At 52.5% G+C, this 24,394-nt stretch overlaps 8 protein-coding genes across 8 annotated transcripts; 5 read left to right on the top strand and 3 right to left on the bottom strand.

Annotated features, from left to right (window-relative positions):
* Positions 1-1,300: 1,300 nt before the first annotated feature.
* On the top strand, positions 1,301-2,745 carry N0V89_002284 (uncharacterized protein; the record flags this gene model as incomplete). The annotated part of the gene is made up of 4 exons (XM_056211094.1): positions 1,301-1,382; positions 1,439-1,753; positions 1,801-2,148; positions 2,198-2,745. The coding sequence occupies 4 exons, from the start codon at positions 1,301-1,303 to the stop codon at positions 2,743-2,745; spliced, it is 1,293 nt and encodes a 430-aa protein (XP_056074567.1).
* Positions 2,746-3,273: 528 nt separating this feature from the next.
* On the top strand, positions 3,274-5,443 carry N0V89_002285 (uncharacterized protein; the record flags this gene model as incomplete). The annotated part of the gene is made up of 2 exons (XM_056211095.1): positions 3,274-3,278; positions 3,412-5,443. The coding sequence occupies 2 exons, from the start codon at positions 3,274-3,276 to the stop codon at positions 5,441-5,443; spliced, it is 2,037 nt and encodes a 678-aa protein (XP_056074568.1).
* A 1,894-nt stretch (positions 5,444-7,337) lies between these two features.
* AQY1_2 (Aquaporin-1) lies at positions 7,338-8,563 on the top strand (the record flags this gene model as incomplete). Its single annotated transcript, XM_056211096.1, has 2 exons — positions 7,338-7,739; positions 7,790-8,563. 2 exons carry the CDS (start codon positions 7,338-7,340, stop codon positions 8,561-8,563), a joined length of 1,176 nt encoding a protein of 391 aa, XP_056074569.1.
* A 1,492-nt stretch (positions 8,564-10,055) lies between these two features.
* N0V89_002287 (uncharacterized protein) lies at positions 10,056-10,975 on the bottom strand (the record flags this gene model as incomplete). The annotated part of the gene is made up of 3 exons (XM_056211097.1): positions 10,056-10,269; positions 10,318-10,485; positions 10,539-10,975. 3 exons carry the CDS (start codon positions 10,973-10,975, stop codon positions 10,056-10,058), a joined length of 819 nt encoding a protein of 272 aa, XP_056074570.1.
* A 1,176-nt stretch (positions 10,976-12,151) lies between these two features.
* On the top strand, positions 12,152-12,688 carry N0V89_002288 (uncharacterized protein; the record flags this gene model as incomplete). The annotated part of the gene is made up of 1 exon (XM_056211098.1): positions 12,152-12,688. The coding sequence occupies one exon, from the start codon at positions 12,152-12,154 to the stop codon at positions 12,686-12,688; it is 537 nt and encodes a 178-aa protein (XP_056074571.1).
* Positions 12,689-13,077: 389 nt separating this feature from the next.
* On the bottom strand, positions 13,078-14,951 carry N0V89_002289 (uncharacterized protein; the record flags this gene model as incomplete). Its single annotated transcript, XM_056211099.1, has 6 exons — positions 13,078-13,188; positions 13,242-13,483; positions 13,533-13,765; positions 13,819-14,197; positions 14,298-14,684; positions 14,732-14,951. The coding sequence occupies 6 exons, from the start codon at positions 14,949-14,951 to the stop codon at positions 13,078-13,080; spliced, it is 1,572 nt and encodes a 523-aa protein (XP_056074572.1).
* Positions 14,952-15,867: 916 nt separating this feature from the next.
* Positions 15,868-16,969, top strand: N0V89_002290 (uncharacterized protein; the record flags this gene model as incomplete). Its single annotated transcript, XM_056211100.1, has 3 exons — positions 15,868-16,264; positions 16,310-16,875; positions 16,934-16,969. 3 exons carry the CDS (start codon positions 15,868-15,870, stop codon positions 16,967-16,969), a joined length of 999 nt encoding a protein of 332 aa, XP_056074573.1.
* Positions 16,970-17,012: 43 nt separating this feature from the next.
* Positions 17,013-18,725, bottom strand: N0V89_002291 (uncharacterized protein; the record flags this gene model as incomplete). Its single annotated transcript, XM_056211101.1, has 1 exon — positions 17,013-18,725. The coding sequence occupies one exon, from the start codon at positions 18,723-18,725 to the stop codon at positions 17,013-17,015; it is 1,713 nt and encodes a 570-aa protein (XP_056074574.1).
* Positions 18,726-24,394: the final 5,669 nt, after the last annotated feature.

Genomic DNA, 24,394 nt, shown 5'->3' on the forward strand with positions numbered 1-24,394 from the left:
ACACGCCTGTTGAAGCTAGGTGGCACACGAGTCGGATTGATATTCACAATTGAAGTTGGCATCGACAGCGGTCAAGGAATAGCATCGCACAACATGCGTGGATATTGCTCCGCAACTGTCATCCTCGAACACGTTTGGCGGTGAGGGAAGGCTTGGACTGGTACCGGCAAGGAAGACCAGCACCCGGCTTTTAATGCTGTGTTACCGGCATGGTGCCAATCTGTTCCACGCTTTAAAGTCATGATTGATATTTGGCCTTTCGAGATGGCTCGACAATGCGATGGGGGTCATTGCGCAACGAGAGTGGTCAGCCTTGCGATGCGAGACGGGTGGTGTATGAGGTTCGTTACGCGCACTGACCATGCAATGCTCGCTTTTCGAAGAGTAAGTCGCAATATGAGCTGCCAGTAATGTCAGAGTCAGCCTTGACCTCGTTCTGAAGGCGTCCCTTGATTCATCGGACAGTTCAGCGCATCGATAGAACTGCAGAGGTACCGAGAGAAGTTTCATAAGTCACGTGCATAGACCCTATCCATGGATCAGTGGACGTCTCAAACGTGCCAAAGGACATTCCGAGGCAGCCCTACAGAAGACCTCACTAGGTTTCAAGGCATGAAAGGTTTGTCTCGGCTGAAAGCTGGTTGGGTGACAGGCAGGCGTTTGGAACGGACCTTGCGAGACTCTTGATGGTGAGTTGATCTGACGCGTCCCACACCCCCACGAATGCTGAAGGAATAGTCATTTCCGGGCGCCTGGGTGAAGAAGAACTGGCATAGATCGCTTCAATGCCATAAGAGCGGGAAGGTTTGATAGCAAGTAGGAGGTTAAGATACGCCGGGTCTAGGGAGGCGCTGCAGGAGGCCCAGTGGCAAGGTGCAACAGGATATGCTGTTGTGACAGCAAGTACTTGAGGTGTTCATAATAGCCGTCGTATTTTGTTGTTGGAAGCCGCGTCAACCGAGCTGTATGATAATTTGCGAGATACTTTCTAGGCACCAACGGTGCGGTGTCGCGACGTCCGTGTTCGCCTTTCGATCATGGTAGTAGAGAAGCGCAATGCAACAAATCGTCGACAATGCACCTCATGCTTCATTTCGGATTCATTGAAAGCGAAGAAAGCTCGAGACGTTGGGGGAAGTTCGATAACGGCGTCTGTCAGGTGTCTCAAGCAAGAGTGACATCAGTCGTTCCTCCTAATTAGACGCGCGCCGAACACGGGTCGCGCCGCGTCGCCGCAACTGCGACACCAAACTTCCATCAACACCACAGCGCCATCCTTCAGCGAACGGTGATCACAATCATGGCCGGCGCACATCCCCAGGAAATAGATCTTGCCTTTGCAGGCAATCACGAATTGCGCAAGCGTGTGCATGCTGCGATTGGTACGCTGCAGCGCACGTTGCACCTTCCCACCACAATAGCTAAACAGCTGTCGCAGATCAGAACCCCACACAAACCACCCTTTTTCGCGACATATCGGCGTATATACTCGGACAGGCATCGCAGCCCTCGAACGAGCCATCGGCAAAGAAGCGCAAGCTTGAGGACAGTAATGGAGCGCAGAACGGCTCTGGGGTAGCATCGAGTCTTACAAGCGCGGCGACAAAGGCATGGCGACAATACCCCGGAGTCAGCTTTTCCCTTCCCCAGAGGAAGAAATTCACCTTGGAGTTGGTTGACAAGAGGGACGGTGGCGTACGAGCGGTAGGCGCGGATGGTAGCGTCGAATTTAGCATTCCCTGGAGAGACGTTGGTACGCTTCACGTAGGAACAGTCTGTGCTGAGCTGACGCGACTATAGACCAAGTATTTTGCTTACCGGTGCCCGAGAAAGCGAAGCGGCAACACAACTTTATCGTATTGCCCGTGCATGGCGATGGCGTGAACCCGGTCCCCGACCATCTAAAGAGCTCCCCACCAGAGCCAATAGTATGGACCTTCGAGGAAGCGACGGGCAAAAACATCGTCGAGGGCGAAGACCCCGGGCCCTCCCCAATGGCAGAGGCTATACACCACTGCTTGATACAAGCCAGCACTGGCAAGATGGTAATCTTCCCTGACGCAGACCAGTTTGAGAGCGCAATCCCGCAAAGCCATCGCAAGGGCGAGAAGGCATACCACGTCAAGGGTCATAGGGGCAGCAAAGAAGGTGTGCTTCTATCAACGTTGTTGCTCTCAAAGCACGCTAATTCACACAGGCTACATGTTCTTCACGTCAGCCGGCATCGTATGGGGCTTCAAAAAACCCCTCGCCTTCTTCGATTTCGCGTCCGTCACCTCCGTCTCCTACACAAACGTCCTCCGCAACACCTTTAATCTCGTCATCACCACCCAAACAGGCGACATTGAGTTTGGCATGATCGACCAGGCTGACTACAACGGTATCAACGAATACGTGCAGAAGCACGGTCTGCAAGATGCTAGTATGGCGGCGACAAGAAGAGCGCAGAAGCTCAACGTGAACCCTCCCGCTGAAAAGAAGGATAATGGCACGAATGGTGCTGCTGCTGAGCCGGATGATGGCTTGACGGAACTCCAGAGAGCGGAGCAGCAGCTTCAAAATATGGAGGATGAAGAGGACGAAGACGAGGAGGACTACGACCCAGGCAGCGAGGGCGAATCCGAGGGCAGTGGTTCAGACAGCGAAGATGAAGACGGAGAAGGGTATGAGGGTGCCGAGGGCGAAGAACATGAAGAGGGTTACGAGGAAGGTGAAGGCGAGGAAGGCGAAGAGATGGAGAGCTAAGACAACGAGTATTGAGCTTTCAAAAGCGTGCATCTGCCCTCACGGCACCAAAGCTTAGATTTTCCCCGCCCATGCATGGCGTGTCCGATGCGTCCAAGTACCATATTGGGCCGGTAGTGGAGGGTCGCATATCTACTCTTCACCGTTCTTCTCTACTACATACTTGTATACCCCAGCTCGGAAATTTTATATCCCCATATTTGCCAAGCGTCTACGATTTGCCGCTATGCACAAGCAATCTATGTTCACATTCAAGATCATCATTCATCTATCTTCCCAAAACATCTCATGTCTCGACATCATGAAGAAGTCCTACTGTACTTGCGCTCCATCTCATCCACTGTCCTAATCTCTTCATTCCAGCTCCTTCCCTTCGGTTTCCAATTTCTGCCCTTTCGCACGCGTCTACACCGACCACGTCCGAAACTCCCCACCACAATGCCCTAACCGGCTAAATCTCATCACCACACCCCGAAACTCTGCGTCCGCCATGCGCAACACACCAGCCATGGCTCTGGCGCGTCCATCATGGCGTCGGGTGCAGATGCTCACTCTGCCCTCAGTGCTACTATGTCTACTCGTCGTGCACACCGTGACGTGGGGGCGCGCTGATGGCTATTTTCCGCGCGTGGTGGCGGGCTGGGGATGGAATCACACAGCCCCCAGACCAGTTGCGGGGGACAATAGTGGTAATGTAGCAAAGGGACCTGGTGGAAGCAGTGCACATGCAATCACGAAGTTGATGCGCGTAGCAGAGTCGCACCTCGCCATGCTCGTAGCGTCCAACCCCACGAAACTGTCAGACGCAGCACATCGATACAGAGAGAAGAGAAGCCGACATCCGCCCCCAGGCTTTGACAAATGGTTTGCTTATGCGAAGGCAAAAGATGCGCTGGTACCTGAAACCTTCTTCGACCAGATATACCACGATTTAGGTCCGTTTTGGGGAATACCTGTAAACGATGTGCAGCGCAGTGTACGTGGCTTCGGTCCCAAGGTTACAGTGCGCGGGGGAGTCGTTGACTCCGATGTGAAGGGGTCCTATGAGCGAGTGAACGGCCTGATGGCTATGCTTGAGGAGCTGAGGAAGGAGGGTGTGGAGGTGCCTGATATAAACCTTCCGCTCAATGTCAACGATGAGATTGCTATGCTAGTACCGTGGGAGACGATGGAAACGGCGGTAGAGTTCGCGAGGACGTTCATGCCTCCTCCGCAGGACGTCGTGGGTACTTTCACTGCACTGGAAGACGACGGTATAGAAGAGGGTACTTTCGATCCCGAATGGCTCGACGATCGCATGCACCATAAAGCTGGCAGGCCTTATCTTGGTCTACGGCCACTGTGGTCTCTAGTAAAGCCTGCGTGCCCTCCGAATTCGGCAACGGCGCAAGGAGACCTTATGGCAGATATTTGGCAACCTGAGGGACACACGAAGGTTGAGCACAGTGTTGCCGCGCTGCTGCCCCTCAAATTACCAGCAAATTCATCAGAGGGTTATGTGGCGAACTGGACGGTGGCTAGCGATATATGCGAGAGACCAGAATTGCAAGGTCTGTATGGGAATTTCGTCGCGCCCAAGTCAATGAGCGTGACTCAGAAGCTTTTCCCACTGTTCTCGGCTTCGAAGATATCCGGATCGAACGAAATCTTGCTTCCCACTTTCTCATCGTTCAATACCTCCACTACGGCTTCCCGGCTTCCATGGAACGAAACAGAAACGAAGCTTCACTGGCGTGGGAGCGCCTCAGGAGGCACATTTTCGAAATTGAGCTGGCGGCGTATGCATCGGCATAGGTTTGCGAGCATGCTCAACGCGACGCACGTCGAGATAGCAGAGGCCATGTTGCATGTTGGGAATGAAACGGCCGTAGGGCTTGGGTATGCGGGCAACTTCCGACTATTGCCCGCAAACGCGTATCATTTGGATACACAAAAAGGTGCGAGAATGGCGGAGTGGGTGAGTGGATGGGCGGACGTAGGCTTCACTGACTTGCAGTGCGATGAGCCTGGTGAGGACGGCACTTGCCCGTATACCGACGAATTTTTCTCCGTGAAGGAAGAACCAGGCGATGTGAAAGGTCAATACAAGTACGCTGCGGTACTCGACGGTACCGCTGGCGATGACGGCGGAGAGTTTGTGCAACGTCTTGTCGAGGGCAGAGTAGTCCTTAGAGCCAGCGTATATAAGCAGTGGTTCGATGCTCGGCTTGTTCCTTGGCTACATTTCGTGCCATTGGATAATACCTTTGTCGACCTGTATGGTATTATGGAGTACTTCCTCGGCACTGGTGTCCCATCCTCACCTCAAACGTTCGCACACGCTCATGTCGAACTTGAGAAGCATGAGCATCACTTTCAGACACCGCATTGGGACGAGGAGGCCGAAAAGGTCGACGGCGGTGAAGAAGATCATGAGAAGCATGGCAGGAGGTCGGTCGATGTGCAAGAGGTACAATCAGGCAGCGGCAATGGACACGATGCGCAAGCCCAAAGAATCGCCGAAGCAGGCCAGCAGTGGGCACATCAAGTCCTTAGAAGAGACGATATCTTGATCTATACGTATCGCTTGTTGCTGGAATACAGGCGCGTCGTGGATGCGAAGCGGCATACTATGGGTTGGGTCGGCGATTTGTTTGTGGAAGGAGAGCGGCGTGCCCTCGGTGGTGATGAAAGGAGCAACCACGGCACAACCTCCTAGCCGGTCGAGCCCGCCCATGTCCTCTTCGTGCGCCCATGAACCCATATTACACATCATATTCCTACAGATCCACACCGACGATAACCGCAACGCTGGCGATCCTAGACCCGTCGAAGCCGCCTCCATTTCCCACTCCGAATGTTTATCGTCCTTCTCTCATCCGCGGTCCTTGTTATATTGCCCATCTTCCTCGTGCAATACCAGCGCTTCCATTCGTCCCTCCCACCCACCGATCCGAACGACGAACCTCGAAACCTACCAACCCAACAGCGACTAGCACACAAGAGGCGAAACGCAAGTTTCGATGGCGCAGCATCCGACACCGTTTCCGAAGGCCCTTCAAATCCGCGTCCCGGGCGGGCAGCGACAACGAGCGGATACGAAAGGAGAGAGAGCAGAAGGCCATGGGAGCCACCGTTTCCAATGAGAGCGTGGTCGGTGAGAGGGCCGTACCTTGCCTTGCCACGGGTAGAAGAAAGAGAAGATGATACGAAGGGTAAAGGAAAGGGAAAAGAAAGGGAAAGGAGGTGGATGTCTCCAGTACCGTCCGACGGGGAGGAGAAGGATGAAGTCGTGACTATAGGCCATCTACCCGTCCCCGATCCGCCTTCGTACAATGCACCTACGCTGCCTACAATGCGTTCTCCTCGTCCTCCCCGACAACCGCAGACTACTGGACAACCGAAGGTGGAAGTGCCAGATCCGCCAACTGAATCCGCACATAACTCTCTCTCTGGTACAACACGGAGAGGATGGTCTTTTTCGCTTGTGCAGACTATCGTTTTGGTCCTCGCCTTCATCATTTTCGTCTTCGCCTTCGCGATACTGGTTGCACACTGTATGGCGTGGTTCGTGGTACACAAAACGGAAGCGCGTTTGGGTGAAGTGAGGAAGAGTTTACTGCGGGGTGGAGATATGCGTATTTGTCTCTGTGGGCGGTGAGAGTGCGTAAGTCGAGGGCGTGCTTCGAAGTCTACCAGACCGTCTCATCGCGGTGGTGGACAAGCACCCCGAGCGTTGCAGCATTCTTAAAACTGCATGCTCTTGGTATACCGGAGAATATTAGTGTGTTCTGAGAAGAGGGTGCATGAGAACGACCTAAGGCTGACGGAGCAACCCGTTTCCTCACCACAGATTTTGTGCCAGTAATATTGAGGTGTTGTGCCATTGTCAGCGCACCCGCGGAGGAAGAAGCGCGCCGCGCAATGCTCTCGCCCCCTCGATTCGACAGGGCTTCCAGACTTCAAGGCGGACCAGCTGCATTATATCCGCATCCCGCCGCGGCATCGATTGATTGATGAGACACGCTTTCTTCACGCTACCTGCGGGTCGTGACGTCACCTCGCGTCGTCTCGCGTATCGATAACCTTAATTGCTCCCTGTGCCGATCGAGCTACAACAGTGAGCCTGCTGATCATCCCTTTTCACCACTCACATTTCGTTTTTACCGCACCAGTGCCCATCTCCACAAACGTCAGACCGGCCTTCTCCATGGACTTTTCACCATGTGGAGCTCTGCGCGGCTGATGGGACGCCGCGAACCGCCAGACGCGTATGCCACGACTGGGCCCCAGCTGGGCGATCAGTGGTGAGGTCATTGTTGGCTTGTGAAAAGCTGGTGCGGTAACCTTACGAATGGCTTGCGTCGACGAATGCGGCCCGTAAGCTGCCCGCCTGCTTTTCGCTCCATTAACGCCACCTTCGTCGGCGGATGCATCGTAGCTCTAGTTCCAACGTCCACTACTTCATAGCGTGGGCTATCTCTGCCCATTCCAAGTTTTGTAGCTTGCTTCTGCCTCCTCCATCAACTTGCAAAGAAGCGCACTGGTACCTGAGCGGCTAGCTCTCTCTTCCTGCATTCCGCGTACCGCTACATTGGCGAAGCCTATCCTCGATGGCTCGCAATCTTCTCCCACTGCACAAGAAGGACGGGCCGCCCCGGCGTGCAAACGGTCACATTCCGAACGCGAGGCACAAACGAACGAACGATCCCAGCGAAGCCCAGAAGACGGCTTCACGATGGGGCATATCCAACAAATGGCGCAACGAGTTGGTAGCCGCTGCGGCCGAATTTGCAGGGACCTTCATGTTCCTGTTCTTTGCATTCGGAGGCACACAGGTTGCCAACTCGGCGGCTTCTGCTGACAATGCTGCGACCGCTGGGCAGCAGAACAACAGTATCACTCAGGTGCCAAATACAAGTGTGCTGCTATATATCAGCTTGATCTTTGGGTTCAGCTTGATGGTTAATGTATGGGTCTTCTTCAGAGTCAGTGGAGGGCTGTTCAATCCTGCCGTAGGTCACAACCAGCTGCAACGATGCCATATACTAATGGCTCCTCCCAGGTAACACTAGGTCTCTACATGGTGGGCGCCCTCACCGTAACCCGCGCTATTCTCTGCTTCATCTCCCAAATGCTCGCCGGCATTTGTGCCGCAGCCGTCATCTCCGCCCTCCTCCCCGGCCCCTTGAACGTCGGCACGACGCTCGGCTCCGGCACTTCTATCACGCAAGGCGTCTTTCTCGAGATGTTCCTTACCTCTCTCCTGGTCTTCACTATCTTTATGCTCGCTGCCGAGAAGCACAAATCCACATTCCTCGCCCCTGTCGGTATTGGCCTTGCGCTCTTCGTCGCCGAACTCGTCGGTGTCTACTTCACAGGCGGCTCCTTGAATCCCACCAGGTCATTTGGCCCATGCGTCGTCACGCATGAGTTCCCAGGGTACCACTACATCTATTGGTTCGGCCCGCTGATGGGCACGCTTTTGGCGTGGGGCATGTATAGGATCGTGAAGAGCGTGGAGTATCAGACTGTGAACCCTGGACAGGACTTCGACGACCACGAGGCAGCGCTGTTCCACCCACCCGATGATCCAGAGAGCAAGGAGCAGGTAGAGAGGCCGAATGTGGCGGCTATTGCGACTCAAGAGGCGGTCCAAGAGGCGGTTAGAGTTACGAGTCAGTCGACTGACAGGCGCTCGGAACGGTATGATGGTATGGAGAGGACGATATCAGGAGATATACACCCTGGCTACGAGAACCATGTGCCGAGGAGGAGCCACGAGGTACAGGGGAACTCGTACCTTGGACGTACGGGTCATGCTGGAAATGTTGCGTAGGAAAATCGTTCGTTTGATGCTCATGGAAGTGCACGATGAGTGCAGGTACGGGTATGTGAACAGTCGATTTCAAAAGTTGCGTCGGCGTTCTACGCTCATTTCTTGGGTAGTGTCTCAGCAAGCGTTCATCATGATACCCATAGGGCACAGTTGGGTATATACATCTATAACGGCATCTTCTTCATCTATTGTATCTATATTATCATACCAACGCCTGCGCAGTTGTCGAAAACCCATGTATATGTTGATTATAGCTTCGTGCGGTGCGCTCTCCGTCCAGTGCGAGCGTTGTGGAAGAGTCAATCACAAATTGCTAATGTTATTACCGTGTTCTACGCAACTGAGCGACACACCAGAAGACGAAGTACTATACCATCTTCTAACCGCCAAGGACCTATTCTTGGTCCCTATCACGACATTACCGATTAGAGATGAAGATTGCGGATAATCATATGAAGAACAACAAGTGCCTAGATAGGCTGGACAATAAGAAAGGCAAGGAGGAGCGCAGAGAGGTGGCAAAGGCGTAAAGTAGAAGGTGCACGCGAAGAGCGAAGGAGGCTTTTCTATATATGTTATAGTGTGAAATATAGCGTTCAACGGGTCGCGGCCGCCTTTCACCATTCGATCATCCCGTCTCTTTCTGCACATCAATAATTCAACGTTCCTGATCATCCCTAGAGATAATGGCGTGGGCATATCGTAGTCCCGACCACTAAAGAGATGTCGCCTAACAACTCCGTAGCGCATCATACCTCCATCCGAGCCTGATCGTTCCTAATGCATCCAACGCTTCCACCGATCTCCAAGCCAGGAAGTCAAGAACACAACCATCGCGACCGTGAAAAGTCCAATATCTGGGGTAACATTCTTTCCTTCCTGCACTAACTTGACTATCCCGCCGCCCTGAGCAAGAGCGAAGAATAGAGCAGCCCACGGTCGCGCCCGCGGAGAAAAGAGCAGCGCGCCGAGAGCGACATCAAAGACAGGAATGAACTGCGTGTATTCGGTGTTTGGTGCTCGGTCGACCTGATATTGATGGAAAGCTGGAGTATATTTTCCGTGTGTGAAGCGACTGAAGGCGCCGTAGTAGAGGACACCCTGGAGGCCTACGCGAAAGAGCACCGCAAGCATATCGGCCGGTCGACTAAAATACGGCGAAAAGACCTTGCAATAAAACGACTGATCGCATAAGAGTAAATTTTATGGAGGTGGAAGATGTGAGGTCGGGGGTTTGTGAGGCTTGGGCCATGTAAGAAATCGTAAGCACTAGCCTCCTGAACAACAAAACGTATCACCTCGTGCACGCCTAATGAACACATCTGACTTTTTTTTTAAAACTCTATCAGATATGTCTAGTTTCATCTATATGGGAAGCGTGCTGTTTGCTGGTAGGCATGGCCCGCGCAACGCTTCGATACGAGCTGTAGCGTTTACGATGAGATTGGCAAGTGGGCTTGTTCCGCATTTCAGTCCCAGTACAAAAGCCTGGCTATGCTGTATAGTTCTCAGTGGCATTCTTCAAGCGCGACTTCTCGATGATACGTACCACATCAGCAAGGAACGGCGCGGTATGAGTATGATCCATCGGATAATTGGCATTGACGACTTCCGCTCCTAGCAGCTTTTGGGCCTGCGCCGCGTAGCTCCCATGTTGTACAAGATACGCCTTACCGGAAGGTCCTCCAAGTCTTTCTGCGACCAATCTTCAGAAGTTAGTGTATATTTTGACATTCTTCGAGAAGAGAACATACAGATCGTAGTATGAAAAGAGCGATGGCTTGTACGAGTATGATCCAGTCTCCCAGACGTTATTAGGAAGCTGCTCGGAGATGATGACGCTGGCTGCTCCCAGAGATAAAAACTTTCTAGCCGCAGCTTCGATATAGGTTGGGAACGTTTGCACGGTCTCGGTGACATTGCTGGCTGCTGTCAGTTTGCTGATCACAATCTAGTCCATCTCGACATTGCGTACTTGAATATTACAGTGCAAGTCTCATTTCCTGCACCAGGGCAGTCCGCTCTTCCCTTGTCACCCGTGGTGCTCGTGGAACCATTGAGAGGTGTACCTCCATCATTGATTCCAAATTCGATGACAACGAAATCTCCTGGCTTCATCGCAGCAGCTATGCGTTCAAAGCGCCCTTCGCGTGTAAATGAACGCGCTGAGCGGCCCGCGTACGCAGAGTTGTTGATAAAAGCACTGTCACCAAATGAGTATTTGAGGTACTGCCCCCATCCTTCAGTTCCATTGTGGCCTCCATCCGGTGCAGTCGTCGAATCGCCTGCCACCCATATCGTCGGTATAGCTTTGGAACCTGAAGACGTCGAAGATGAAGCCTGGAATCGTCCGGGCAGTGCCGAGGCAACCGCAAGGGGCAAGAGAAGGCTTAGCAGTGGTGAGATCTGCATATTGTATCGTCTCACGACAGGGGATGGCTTGGAGACCCGGACTGGATGCCGTCTGTACACGCAACTGCTCGGCGCCCGTGATGTATTCTATAACACGGATTAATTGTCAACTACTGTTGACGCGTAGGTTTAGCATCGTGGGGCCCCGCACTCTGGAGTAGAAGATCCGGTGGGCATCGGGTGAACTGCAACCGAAAACCTCCAAATTCTCCGGTAACCCTGAAATGAAGTCGCCACTTTTGCAACTTGAGAGGACTGTCTTATTGAAAACTGAGAAGCCATCAAGATGTCCTACTGGCAGGTGTTGTAGGACACCAGGCGAAGCTTACGCCGTGATCAAGTATGCGCATTCATGCTGAAACCTGCGTACCCGGACGCCCAATCGCGTTGCTCGCCAAAGGCAGGGGCTTCGAACAAGTATAGACTGCCTTCTCGCGTGTGCTATAGCTGAAGTATTGAATACTCCAGAGTGATGGGCATTATGAGCCAGATGCATTCTCTGCTAGCCAAAGCTTATGTAGGCCGATAGCCGATTCTCTGTGACGGTGCTATCAGTAGAGATGGAGCATTGAGGAAGGTGGGTTGGACGCTTTGAATTATAACGATGCCCGTTCATAAGCGATTGGACAGGCTATCTGACAATGTGTAGAGGAGAAATTGCTTATCTAGGTCTTCCGTTCATTCTCGGAAGTAGGCCTACGATAGTACAGACTCCGCTACCAGGTGGTGAAAGTGCACTGGGTGTTTCATGCTTATTCGCTAGGATAACGTGCCAAGGCAATATACGATAAACAATGGTCGAAACAAGATTCAATGCAGACCCCGGCAGTGATACTTTGTCGAGATTGTTGCTTTCCGCAAGCTGCAACGCGCGAGTTTCAGGTTACTCTTCATGGCGAAGAACCGTGTCCCCACTCATGGAAACAAGCTAGTCGTTCCTCTCATAGCTTGGCAGAGCCTTCATCCCGTCTTGAATGGATACGCTCTACCCACAAATGATCAAGGGGCATTTAAACCATGCGGAGTACCAATTACTGACTGGGTGGGTATATAAGTAACGGCAGCCTCCGCTTAAGCCAAACGCTATCGTCAAGCAATGTGAACAGGTGCGTCTGATACTTGATTTCAATCCTACGCCGTTCGAATAGCGCTCCCGATTTCACACTGTCGCCCATCATGAAGCTCTCTCTCCTCGCCGCGGCACTGGTCTACGCCTCCACAGCCTCGTGCGCCGCTATCACATACACCATCCAAAAGGCATCCAACCCAACGGCGGATCAAACAGACGCATACAACAAGATCGATGCCGCTATGAAGCTCGCCATCGCCCGCTACGGCAAATATTGCAATGCGAAATGCACAAAGAAGATCACCGTTCAATACGAGCCCAGCGTGCCCACCGCGGATGCCAACTACGCCGGCAACATGAGATTCGGCTCCAACCGCTCCTACATGACTGAGCGTACCGCAATGCACGAGATCTCACACACCCTTGGCGTTGGCCAAACAGCAAATTTCGACTCGTTGTGCGCATCTGGAAGCTGGAAGACGGCACTGCCCCTGCTGAGGAGCTTCGATGGGTCTAGCGCGAAGATCAGCTGTGGTGGATCGCACTTTTGGCCCTACGGATTGAATTACGAAACTGAGATGAGCGAAACAAATGCGAACCGACATGTGCAGATGATGCAAGCTATGCTTAACGATGGTATGTAGAGTGGGCTGCAAGGACGTTTCTTATACATAGTTTTATACCAATGACGCGATTCAATTTTCTACTTGCCAGTTACAGATCGTCGAGATTGACGTAAGTCAAGAGCTTGTGGAGCCTACACCTTAGGAATACTCCCCCTCCACGACGGGAGAAACCACGTACACTTGAATTTTCCACTCTGCAGCGTTTTATTTTTGGCATTTATTGGTGGCGTCGAAGACTCATAGTGAAATGCAGTCTGTATGAGACTAATGCACATGGTAATAAGCAATAACATGGTACTAACATTTGTTGTGAATTAGTGATAAGATTTGGAGTCGACACGACTACGTCGATCACGTTCTATCATATTCTCAAATCACCTGCCCATACCCTCGGACTCTACCCGAACTTAAGCCTTGTCGTCAGAAACTTCAATCGATCGCTTCCGCTCCATGGGCACAGTGGTACCGGCAACATTCGCGTCGGGGCCATCGAATAGCACAGCGATTTCCTCAAGCGTCTGATGTACCGGATCAGCAACAAACCACATTTTTAGTATGATATAAAACTTACTGGGCCTCGTGTTTCCACGTACAAGAAATAGATGGCCAAGCACTCCAGGACCAGGACCACAATATAGACAAGATAGAACTTCCAGGCCAATGCCTCCAGTCCGATGGGATTGACATATTGGTTGAAGATACCGGCAAGACTGGTACCGACGAAGCATAGGGTCAATCCCTTCGCACGGATCTTGAAAGGCAGGATTTCGACGGTGTAGGATACTGTCAATCCGGGCCAGGCAAAGCCGGCAGCTAGATTTGTCAATATAAGAAGGTTTAACAGTGAACGAGAGACACATACCACCATAGAACAAAAAGATCATGGCAAGAACAGCTGAACCAGCGCCTGAGTCTCCAGTCTTTGCATACACCGCACTGCAAGCTGTCCAAATGCTGAAAGCGATCAACATGCCCACGCCAGCGATGAGGAAGAGAACACGGCGTCCGACGCGATCCACAAGGAATGCACAGCCCAAGGACACGAGCCAGCACCAGATTGTCAAACCACCGTTGATAGCTGCTTGGTTCGATGGACTAAGTGCATCAGTCAGTTGAGGACGTGCGGGATCCCGATAATATGAACTCACTTTGTTATGCCAATCGTGTTCAAGACTGACGCCAAATAGTACGAAACCAGGCCATTACCAGAACACTGGCTAAATATGGCAGTTAAGATGATCAGAAGGCATCGCTTTCTGTTTCCGGGGGTCCGAACAAGTTCGTACCAGCCACTGCTCGCCGCCACAGATTCCTCGAGCTCAATTGTCTGGCTGATCTCACTGAACTCCCAGTTGACGAAATCCGTTTCGGTCCCATTTCCGTGATACTTTGTTAAGATTTTCTTTGCGTTTGCATATTTTCCCTTCGCAATCAGCCATCGAGGGCTTTCAGGCAGCATCCAGAGGGCAAGGAGCTGGATACCAGGCATAGCGCACTGGAGGCCGACAGGGAGGCGCCACGAGAGGTCTAGACGCGCAGGTACGAAGTCAGCTAAGTCATCAAAGTGGAGATGGTACGAAGTGTTTATGTCTAAGACAGATCGACTTCGTACCCGGGCATTACGTACCCCCAACAACGTGATTGAGTGTGCCGAACGTCGTCCAAGCAGCCAGTATGGCCCCCACATACCAGACAGTGTTGTAGATCGTAGTAACTCTGCCACGATGTCTTGGATGTGCAACTTCCGTGATGAGAAGGGGACATGTTGCATTGCTGATATTGCTGCCCATTCCCATGATGAATCGACCGGCAAGGAACATGGCATCAGGGTTGCTTGGTTGTGGACATGCCTGGATTGCGGAACCGAGGATAACCAGACAGCAACCGATGCCTGTTCCGAGACGGCGACCGCAGTAGTCGGCTATGTATGGGGTGAACAGAAGCACCGCGAAACCGCCAAACCCGGGAAATGCACCGAGGAGCCCAAGATGAGAGCCAGTCGGGTGATTGAAGACTACATAGAAATTAACAGAGAATTTTTGTAGGGAGGAATACTCGTACAAGATTGCCACGCAGGCATCGTCTGAAGTCCATTCAGAAGACTTCCATCGTAGCCGAGCGTTGTGGAGCCGAGGAAAAGGAATGGCATGAGCAAATACAATTTCCGTAGCTCTGGCTGCTGGTACCATGGCCTCTCATCCTCGCCATGGGGGAGGTTTACAGCAATATCTTCATGGTGCATCACCTCAACGCCTTCCTTGGTATCCTTGGTGCCCTCCATGGTCAGAGTATGAGAAGATGATGAGATCGTCAAGCACTTTCGCCCGAGCGTGATTTCCAAATGGGAATACAGCTACCTTATATGTTCCGCCGCAGCGGCATCGAATAACATGAGCATGATGGCTAGCGTCCTTTACAAAACTGCGGAGAGAACCTGGAGAGACCTCAAGTGCGAAAGCGGAGGTGGGTAAGTCTCGGTCCGATTAGGTCAAATCATGACTCGCTCACGGTCTAGTCTCTGGGGAACGAACCACCGCAAAATTGTCGGGAAAACGCCCAGCCAGAATCATCCACGAACCCATCGCCACGAGGCGGTAGCGAGTGGCAGGATTTTTCCGACGATTCTCCATATATGGCGCACGACTGCTCGCATGGGTAATGGAAAATATGAACGAGAAGGAGAAATCTCGCCAAAATGACGGCAACCACACAGGTCGGGTCCGATCGACAGCTGCCTGCGATGCGTGCAGAGCTAGGAAAGTCAAGGTGAGTGTTGCTGCTGGGCTCCATTAGACTACGCTGACTTAATCAGTGCATCTATTTGCCAGACAAGGCGAGATGTTCCGTATGCACAGAGCTTAACATAGACTGTACTCAAGTTCGACCTCGGAAGAAGCGCGGACCTAAGAACCGGTGCGTGGTCAAGATGCTCGATGTCCGATACCCCACTGCGTTCGCTGATTGTTAGGTACAGCTACGTTGCGGCGCTGCGATCACGCCTCGATGCTGAAACATCAGGAATCGGATCACCATCAGTGGACAGTCCTGATCTGTCATCTCCAAGTCTACCAGCTACGTCACCTCAATCAGTATCGTGCGACATCGAACACATAGCACCACTTGGAACCCTTCAACAGATTGTAGAGGATTGGTTTGGATGGATCCACCCTGTCGCTCCAATCTTCCAACGGACCCAAATGCTAGAACGCATAACCCAGGCACAGACTGCGAACAACAACTCCGATGGCTCGTTTCTTATCCTGGTGGCGTCACTTTGCGCAGCAGTCGTAGCTAGTCTGCGGCGAAGACGCGGCCTTTACGGTGCAGTAACCGTAGATGGCTCTTTCGATATAGCCGAGCGTCTAGGGCTATGGGACCGGAACAGGCTCATTTCCCTGGACTGGGTGCTAGCAATGTACAATTTTTCCAGTGCTACGCACCACGAACACGGTATTGGATCACCACTTGCCCACCGATTAAGCGCAGAGGCCGCCATGGGTGTCAAATATCTTCTCTATCATGACTTCGATCAGATGACATTTCTGGACCAACAGATCTTGAAGAGACTGTACTGGCTCATCTATGCGGGCCAATGTACGTGCGATATGCATGGATGGCCATTACTTGTTCTGCGTCAAGCGCATGAACAGGTCAACGCGCTAATACCGCTTGATGCATCCGACGAGAGCTTGCTCGCGGGCATTTCCCAGGCATTGCACTCTTCTCCTTCACGATCATACATTCCTGGTCTGAATGCACTTGCACGTCTGTTCTTGATCTGGCAAGCGAGCCAGTCTGTTCCCATCAAGACCATGGAGCACCTGCAAGAGAGCATGAAACAAGCCCAGCAAGCGTTAGCCGACTTGCCACCCCAGCTGAAGTGGAGAAGTCGGCCGGGCAGTCCGCTGAGCGGAGAAGAGCGCGTGATCGGGGGAGATTTTGGGACTGACGTGCAAACAGTCAATCTTAAAGTCACGCAATTGCATATCCGTGCGAACCTACTAGAGCAGATGAACGGGCTGGCTCGCGCTCAGAATGTATTACTTACACCGACTTTCATATCCGAGGAGCGGCACCGCGTAGTCGACGAGCTACTTGACATTTTGTATCACATGCCCAACGAAGTCTTCGACGCGAACGGCTACAGCGTCGTCCCAAAAATTCGCGATATTGGTGGCGCGCTGCTCGATGAAGTAAGGACCGGGGTTTTTGGTGCAAACCAACAAGCGACACTGAATCTGGACCGGCTACTCGCAAAGCTAGAAGAACTCGATGTCCGGTGTCAAGACCAGCAATTAGAAGCTTTATCTCTGAATGCGAGAATCTATGATGGACAAACTATCTAAAAGTCATCCTCCACCTCTTCAACGCTATAAGCCCAGCACTCAGCGATCATTGTCCGTGAAGGAATGGTCACCGCAATCGGGAAGCCGCCGTAGTCCGGTTCCTCATTCGGCATTATCAAGAACTCCCCACTACGCGTCTCATCACCACCAAGCACCTTCAAAGTACTTAATTCACAAGTCTTAGGGTTGACTTCCTTCTCCTCTGCGTGCAAAATACCCGTGAACGTGGACTTAGGGTTGGTGCTCTTGAAGTACACATTGAAGCCCCAACCAACGCACAAGAACTTGCCGTCGCCCTGATGAATGACCATACCAGCGCCAGGGCCCGGCTTACCGAAGACAAAGGCGCGGTCCACAATGACGTCGAATCCACCCATCTTCTTGGTCCAGCTGTGCTCCTTCACCTTCTCGCCCTCTTTCCACTCGTCGAAGAAGAATCCCATGATGTCTTCAGGCCTATTGGCCTGCGCATCGAGTATTTGCTTTCGTACCGAGTAGATGAGCTTGTAATGCTTGGTTATAGCGCTGGCCTCTGCTGATTCGGAGTCTGCACCGAATGGCGAGCATCCAAGTGCTAGGTATGTGCCATATGCTAACCATACTCTCCGCACCCCTTTCTCATCCCGCCTCTGCTCTGGTATGAAGAAGACTTGATCATCGTGTCGGTAGTTCTTGCACGTGCTCTCGTAGTCGTGGAAGTAGAGGTCAGGAGCGATGAAGTCTAGAGAAGGTGCGTTATGCTTCCAGACATCCATTGTGTGCGGACAGGGCCCACCGGACGGGTAAATGCCTGCTGTGGCTCCGCCACCGACGACAACGGGTAGATCTGTGAGGTCGAGAGCCGATGGGTCGTCGAAGTTTAACCATACATTCGCGTAGAGTGGGATGGGGTATTCCGCCTTGCCTGCTGCAGCGACCTTCTCAACATAGCGAGAGATGGCGTCCGCCATGAACATCTCATCGGCGTTGATCACGTCGTCCACGCCAAAAACTTCCTTCCATGAGTGTTCTCCTGCCTTCGCCTCCTTGATGCTGGGAAATCGTTTCACGAAATCGGGATGTGGGTTCTTGCGCGATTGCAGACCTTCAACCAAGTCCTTCGGTACGGCTTGGGCGAACCTCTGGTTCGCAAGCTTGCTTCGGTCTCTAGAGTCTCCCAAAATGCCAGTCTCGTTCTCGACCTGCACCATAATGATAGTGCTATGCGCGCCGTCGAACTCCTTTAGATGTCGCATCAACGTCCCGAAGGCCTTCGCATCGGCTGTCCAACCTGCTTCGCAGAATGGGCTGACATACTCCTCAGTTCTAATTTTTGCGCCCGCTTCGCTGACATGCGCTCTTGGGAACCGCTTGACATCCTTCTTTACCCACGCTGGCACGTAGGTACTAAGCGCATTCTTATAAGTGCCGAACCACAACAGGACTAGCTTCATGTCGTGTTTCCGGGCATCTAGAATGATCTCGTCGATGTTGCTAAAGTCGAATTGGCCTTCTATAGGCTCAATCTGCTCCCAAGTCACAGATCCAAGAAGCGTATTGCAATGCATCGCGCGCATGTTCTCCCAAATCTTGTCATCCCGCATGTATTTCGCCGAACTGAGTGTCGAATTGTGGAGCTCAGCGCTGAGCATGAGGAAAGGCTCGCCGTTGACAACCAGTTGTGAGGACGTCTTGGTCTTGCGAAGATGTGGTATTTGTGTGGCTGTCATGATGGGCGATTGTCCAGCAGTATGTACAATAGCTCCGCGATGTAGGGGAGAGGATGAAAAGAAAAAGCAATGCTCAAATCGTCGAAGGCGGCGAAGGAACCGTCCGTATGTAGATAAAACTGCACCATGATTCAGGCTTTGCTCGCACTTTTGTTTGTACTGCTTAGACAGCAACATGCATTGTCTCTGAGTCGTCTCCACTTGGTGTGGGGGAAAGCGGGGTGCACGCAAAATTATCGGAAAAATAGGCCACATGACCAGATTAGACCCGGGGAACCTCGTCTCGGAGTCAGGAGGCTTGCCGAACATGGTCTTCCAGGCTCGGTACTTGTCCGTAATTGCGGCAGTCCATTCTATCGAAGCTGATTGGGAGCACACTCAATTACATGCTCTTCAGTCCACATGTATTCATTGCGAAACCAGATCAATGCCTTAGCATTGCTACTCGAAGATTTATGAGACGGCGAACAGCGAGCGTCAATGATAGTCCTTGTCACCACTTCACTCGCCATGGTACTTGAGGATGTTGTTATGGAATGGCTTCGGAGCCTTCCTGACCTCGCCAAAGGTCCAGGTTTCGCTCTTGAAGACCGAATACTCAGTGCACAAGTATCTGATGTCTGGCAGTCCATCATGGATCGCCGCATATCCATGCTTGTCCCAAAGTCCCCCCAACTCTTTGCTGATGGTGCATATGAACACAGGACCACATTCCCATGACATTTGAAAAGAGATATTGCAGAGATAACCAAAAAGGAGAAGCTTCTTCCATTCTGGCCATCGGCCGCAAAGGGTATTGAGCGTGGTATTCAAGACTCTCACCGAAAAGGCATTAGTAGAAGCGGCTACGATGAGAGGTCGCAGACCTAAAACCTTCGGTCCAGTAAGGTACGTAGATGATGATGCGGCGAAGCGGCAGACCGGTGAACAAGAAAGTCTGCAGGAATAAAGCATAGCTATGCAGCGGCACTACAGCGTAGATCATTTTCATGCTAAGGGGTCTAAATGTGAAAGCCAACGTTAGCCCAGGGAAATTGCGTGAGAAGACTCAGCAACGGAAACAATACCGGAACTCGCGTCGTACCTGCTTGCATATCTGGGCCAGAGCCACGCTGGCTCGACTTGTGCCATCAGGTGTACCGCAGGATGCGCGATAGCTTCCGTCAGGGTCGTGTCTAAGTATAAGCTCGTGTCCCTTCTCACCAGCGACCACGAGTTCGTATACGTAGTTGCGGAGCTCTAAGCGAAGAACGTGAATGGCAAAGCTATCCAGCGGGACTTTGAACTAACCTCCTGCCAGATCGAGGAAGGATACGCGCCTATCTTTCTCACAGTCCTCCCCACGCGGTGAGGAGCGCTTCGATGTATGGGTGTCGCGCATGTCGGTCATGTCTCAGAATTTAGGGCAAAGAATGAGTGAATCGGCGACGTCGAGAAGCAGAACACATGGGCACGGGCCATATGGATCGCGTTTGTGGGTGGCTGACAGTACCAGCAGAGGTGGGAGAACAGCACTCGAGCACAGCCAACTCGGGCGACACGCCCTGACAATCCAAATGGGCGCAACGCGGGAGTCACTGCTGCTACGATATAGTGCTTTGCGGCAGTATGAGCGTGCTGTTCGAAGTCGATATGGTACTCGGCCGCCTCTATCCTCTCTACCTATTGGGTCATTAGCAGCGTGCACATGCAGACGTATGCCTGATACGGGTGTTCAGTCGTATTTCCTGTCTGCCCGATTTCTGTCAGAACAATGGAGGTAGTAGCGCCCTTTCTTGTAGTCCTCCGCCATAAGTAATTGCCCAAGTGCGTTACCCCCCGCGCGATATGCCGCCTCGAATGCTCGCCCGCCACGCCCAGTTCAACCCAGAGCGCCCAAGCTTTTCTCCGCTTCCTTGAACTTTTACATAGGAAGTCGAGATATATGCGCATTCCTATCTCTATCTTAGCCTCATATTGCTTCCTTCGGATCCGCCGACCCATCCACGAACCGTGTCTATAGCTCATTCGACCGTTCGTATACCCGCGCACCATGCGCTTATTGCGCGCCGCAGATCGGATCGGGAGCAATCGGTCTAAATACCGTGGGACGAACTATATAGGAGGCATACAAAAGGATATAAGCTGAAGAGAGGAAAATTGTCGAGTGTCCGTCAGGCCCAAATTCATCAGGCAAGAGGTGTTGCCAGCAGATTGCCTTGCTGTCAACGGCACCGTTGGATGTGAATTAACCCTCTTAGTAGCGTAACGAGGCGATATAATGAGCACATACGAGGCTTTGAAGCGAAATGTGTGCATCGGGTCAGTGGCTCTCGCATGATCGGGCCAGAGATTTCTATGGCCGCCCGGAAACATCATGAGCGTGGGCCAGCGACATGAGGCCAGGCGGGGGCTCAGTAGCTTCTCGAAACCCATGTATACACAGCAGGACAGCAGGTAGTAGAGTGCGACACCCTTATGGCCTGCAATCGGCTGGTGGGGAAGATTAATCTTGCTTGCACCAGGCGTACTGTTCCACGCGTCAACGCGGTTTTTCTTGGTGTTGCGAAGTTCGCTTTCGCTGCGTTTGTCCTCACAGTGCCGTATTTCCACAACGAAAACAGATCTCGAGAAGGGAGTTGCTCGAGCTGGACTGCATGGACAACGAAAATGTTCTCGAGCAGCTATAGTGAGTTCTTCCGGTGTTGAGCCTTGGGATCGTGAGTCAGTGGTAGGGTCGGTGAGGTTGATCCCCTTCTTCGTTCACCAAGAGCACGGGCGGGCAGCTTGATAGAGGCCGGGCTGAGTCCGCCTACCCCGCCTTCCTCTCCGTATCCTCAACGCCACAGTTACTCTCCTTTTGACATGGGCTTCGCGCGTCTCTCTTCGGCCTGCACGAGCTTTGGCTGCTTGAGCGTCACCTCTGACTATCGAGAGGCCTCTTACTGTTCGCCGCGTCCTTGCGGAGCTCTTTGGCAGTCGCGTACGGTAAGATCAATGTGGGCGTTGGCAAGGCGTTGCTTCAGGGGCACCAGACTCCCACAACTACCTCGTAAGTGATGGTGTCCTTCGACTTTCCCAGCTCTTGCGTGCCTATAGCTCGACCTCCTAGGTCAACACGCAGCATCAAAGCTTTGCCTCGCATCCAAGATCTGGGATGCTTGGGGTAGAAGGTCAAATATACCTAAAGTATGCTGGTGATCATAGCCATGCCTCGGCCAAACGACCCACGCAGCAGGGCGACAATATCGACCCCATCATCAGGTCTGGCAACGTTACTGGGAAGCTAACTTCGGCAAGTTGACTTCCTAACCCTCTTGACCTTAGCTTCTGACTTTGTTCCTAGATGTTGCCAAAGAATTCCTTCGTCCATGTCCTCTGCGTCGACCGCTGTGGCTGCTAGCGCCTATGGCACCACCTCCAACGCGCAGGCCGAATATTCCTCTTCTCGACGACTGGAGCTGCTCCTTTCGTTGTATTTGATCCCGACATGATGGCTGCCATGGCAAGCCTTAACTTTTCCTGAGCGAAAAAAGCTGGAAATACCAACAGCAGGGCCAAAAGAAGCTCACCAGCACCATCGGCCATGACGGCCAAGCGGCGAATGGCGAGAACAAGGCACTTAGCCACAGCCTCCCATCGGGAATCCTCGACGCAGACTCCCAATAAGATCACCACAAGATTTTGGTCTTCTACTACGCCGAGTCGTACGTAGGATTCAAGATCTTATTGACCGAGCTCTTCAAGCACTACAAGACCCAGCTTTGGACCGTCATGAATCCAGTGTCCGTCGTGAATCCGGCAGGTATGCGGGCTGAGGTTCGGTCTGCCACCACCAGGGGTACACCTCCGAACCCAGGCGCTGGCAATGACGTTGGTGGGTAACTATGCGAAGGCATGGTCCGCATCGAAGGCATGTCGACCATGGTCTAGCAAATTGCAGGAGCGGGGCACGATGACCGCAGTGACAATGTGAGTAGTCTTGTCTCCGGCTCCCGCAGGCGGACCGGTCTTGCATTCTTCTTCGTACCCAAGGCTCACTGCTCCACAGCGCCGACAAAAAGGACCCTCTCCTCCAGACCTACCTCCAAGTCCCGAGAGCAGATGCATTTACACTCTCAGCCAAGAAAAGATTGGCAAACCCACTTCGCACATGAGATTAGCTCTCCACCACCGATTGTAGAAACCGAGTCTGCATGTAAGCAAAGATGAGAATCAGCCGTCGGCCTCAGCCAACTGCGCGCAGACCAACACGCCGACCTCGGTTTAACCCACTCCGCCTCGGCAGCAACAATAACGTCCGGAACCAGCGTAGAGATAATTCTCAAGCGTCATACGGCTGCTTTTTTTTGATCCTGATATGATGGCTGTTATGGAATCCTTGACCTTAGCGGAGCAAAACCTGCTGCTGGCAACACTAGCTCGGTGCTGCTATAAATGGTGCCATTACTGGTGCGAACAGCGATTCCAACGCCAAGTAGCCTAGGGGCTTGAACTCTCTTCATGTCAAGGCATCTGACTCCGGTGAGCCTCGGGGCAGAATCCAGCCCTCACCCGCGCGTTAGCTCCAAGCGACCCTTCTCGCTCTATCTCATTGCAGGAAGATCATATGGTTCAAATGGCAGCTACAGAGGCAAATCGCTGTCAGGAAGCTCAACCAGGTGATGAGACAGACTTAGCCTCTTCTAGACATGGCGGGCAAAACCCTTCTTGGTGATCTGGGATGAGACGAGATGGGTTGGCCAAAGACGAAATCGAACATCTGCCCGGTGATACGTACGGCCGGTCATACTCTACAAGCCCACAACTAACGTTCATGCGTTCTTGTTCGTTTCACTGTGCGATCATCTCTGATGGAAAAGATGAACAGTGAAAAATGACGCCGGTACGCTCCAAGAGGCGATAGAACCGCTTCGATGTGCCGGTGTTGTTTGAAGATGCGATAAAGCCGCTTCGATAACTTGCTTCACACAAGAGAACTTCCTGCCCAGAATCTCAAGTGTGGAGGTGCAACGCTCGCAGATTCGATCTCCGCGTTCAGCTGACTCCACGAAGCACTGTGATAGGCTGCGTCATTCCATTCTGGTCCTATCCGTGACTTTGTTCACAGGTCCGCTCCTCACAGCAGCATGCACTTTGTCTTTCGCTTCGAGCATTCTCCACAGTGGAGAATGCCAACCGTGTTCGAGCGAGCCTGCCCGCGGTTGATCGGCGTCAGCTCAAGTCTTAAAGATAAGAAGAGGAGAAAGCAACCGCCTCTTTGCGCTTGGAAACGGTACAAGGACGTCGACATTCTCTCACAAGATAAGACCAGAGCTCCCGCTGAGATCTCAGCGTTGATTTAGCGCCTAGAAAATCCTCGTTCATTTGCGGCCGCGAAGCGCAGTGACCGAGTGGTCTAGCGAAGAGCATCTTGGACCCCTTCGCCCTCGCTTTGCCGTAATTCTTATTCATGTCCTCGTGACATGGTATTTATGCACGACCAGTAAGGTCCCCTGCCTATTTCCAGAAGCTTCTCGGAGCACTCAAAGAGCTTGATTGAGCAGCTTTTCCATGCCCAGTTTCGTCTTGCCTGCTCAGGTCAGGCCACGTTCGAGCACATTATTATCCCGGCAGCTTCATCTCGACAACGGTCCGCCATCGCTTTGCTGTTATTCTTACCGCTGTCATTGCTCGTCCGACTGCCTCCC

Source organism: Didymosphaeria variabile (genome assembly GCF_027946475.1).
Source record: "Didymosphaeria variabile strain IMI 356815 chromosome Unknown scaffold_2, whole genome shotgun sequence".
Taxonomy (NCBI): domain Eukaryota; kingdom Fungi; phylum Ascomycota; class Dothideomycetes; order Pleosporales; family Didymosphaeriaceae; genus Didymosphaeria; species Didymosphaeria variabile.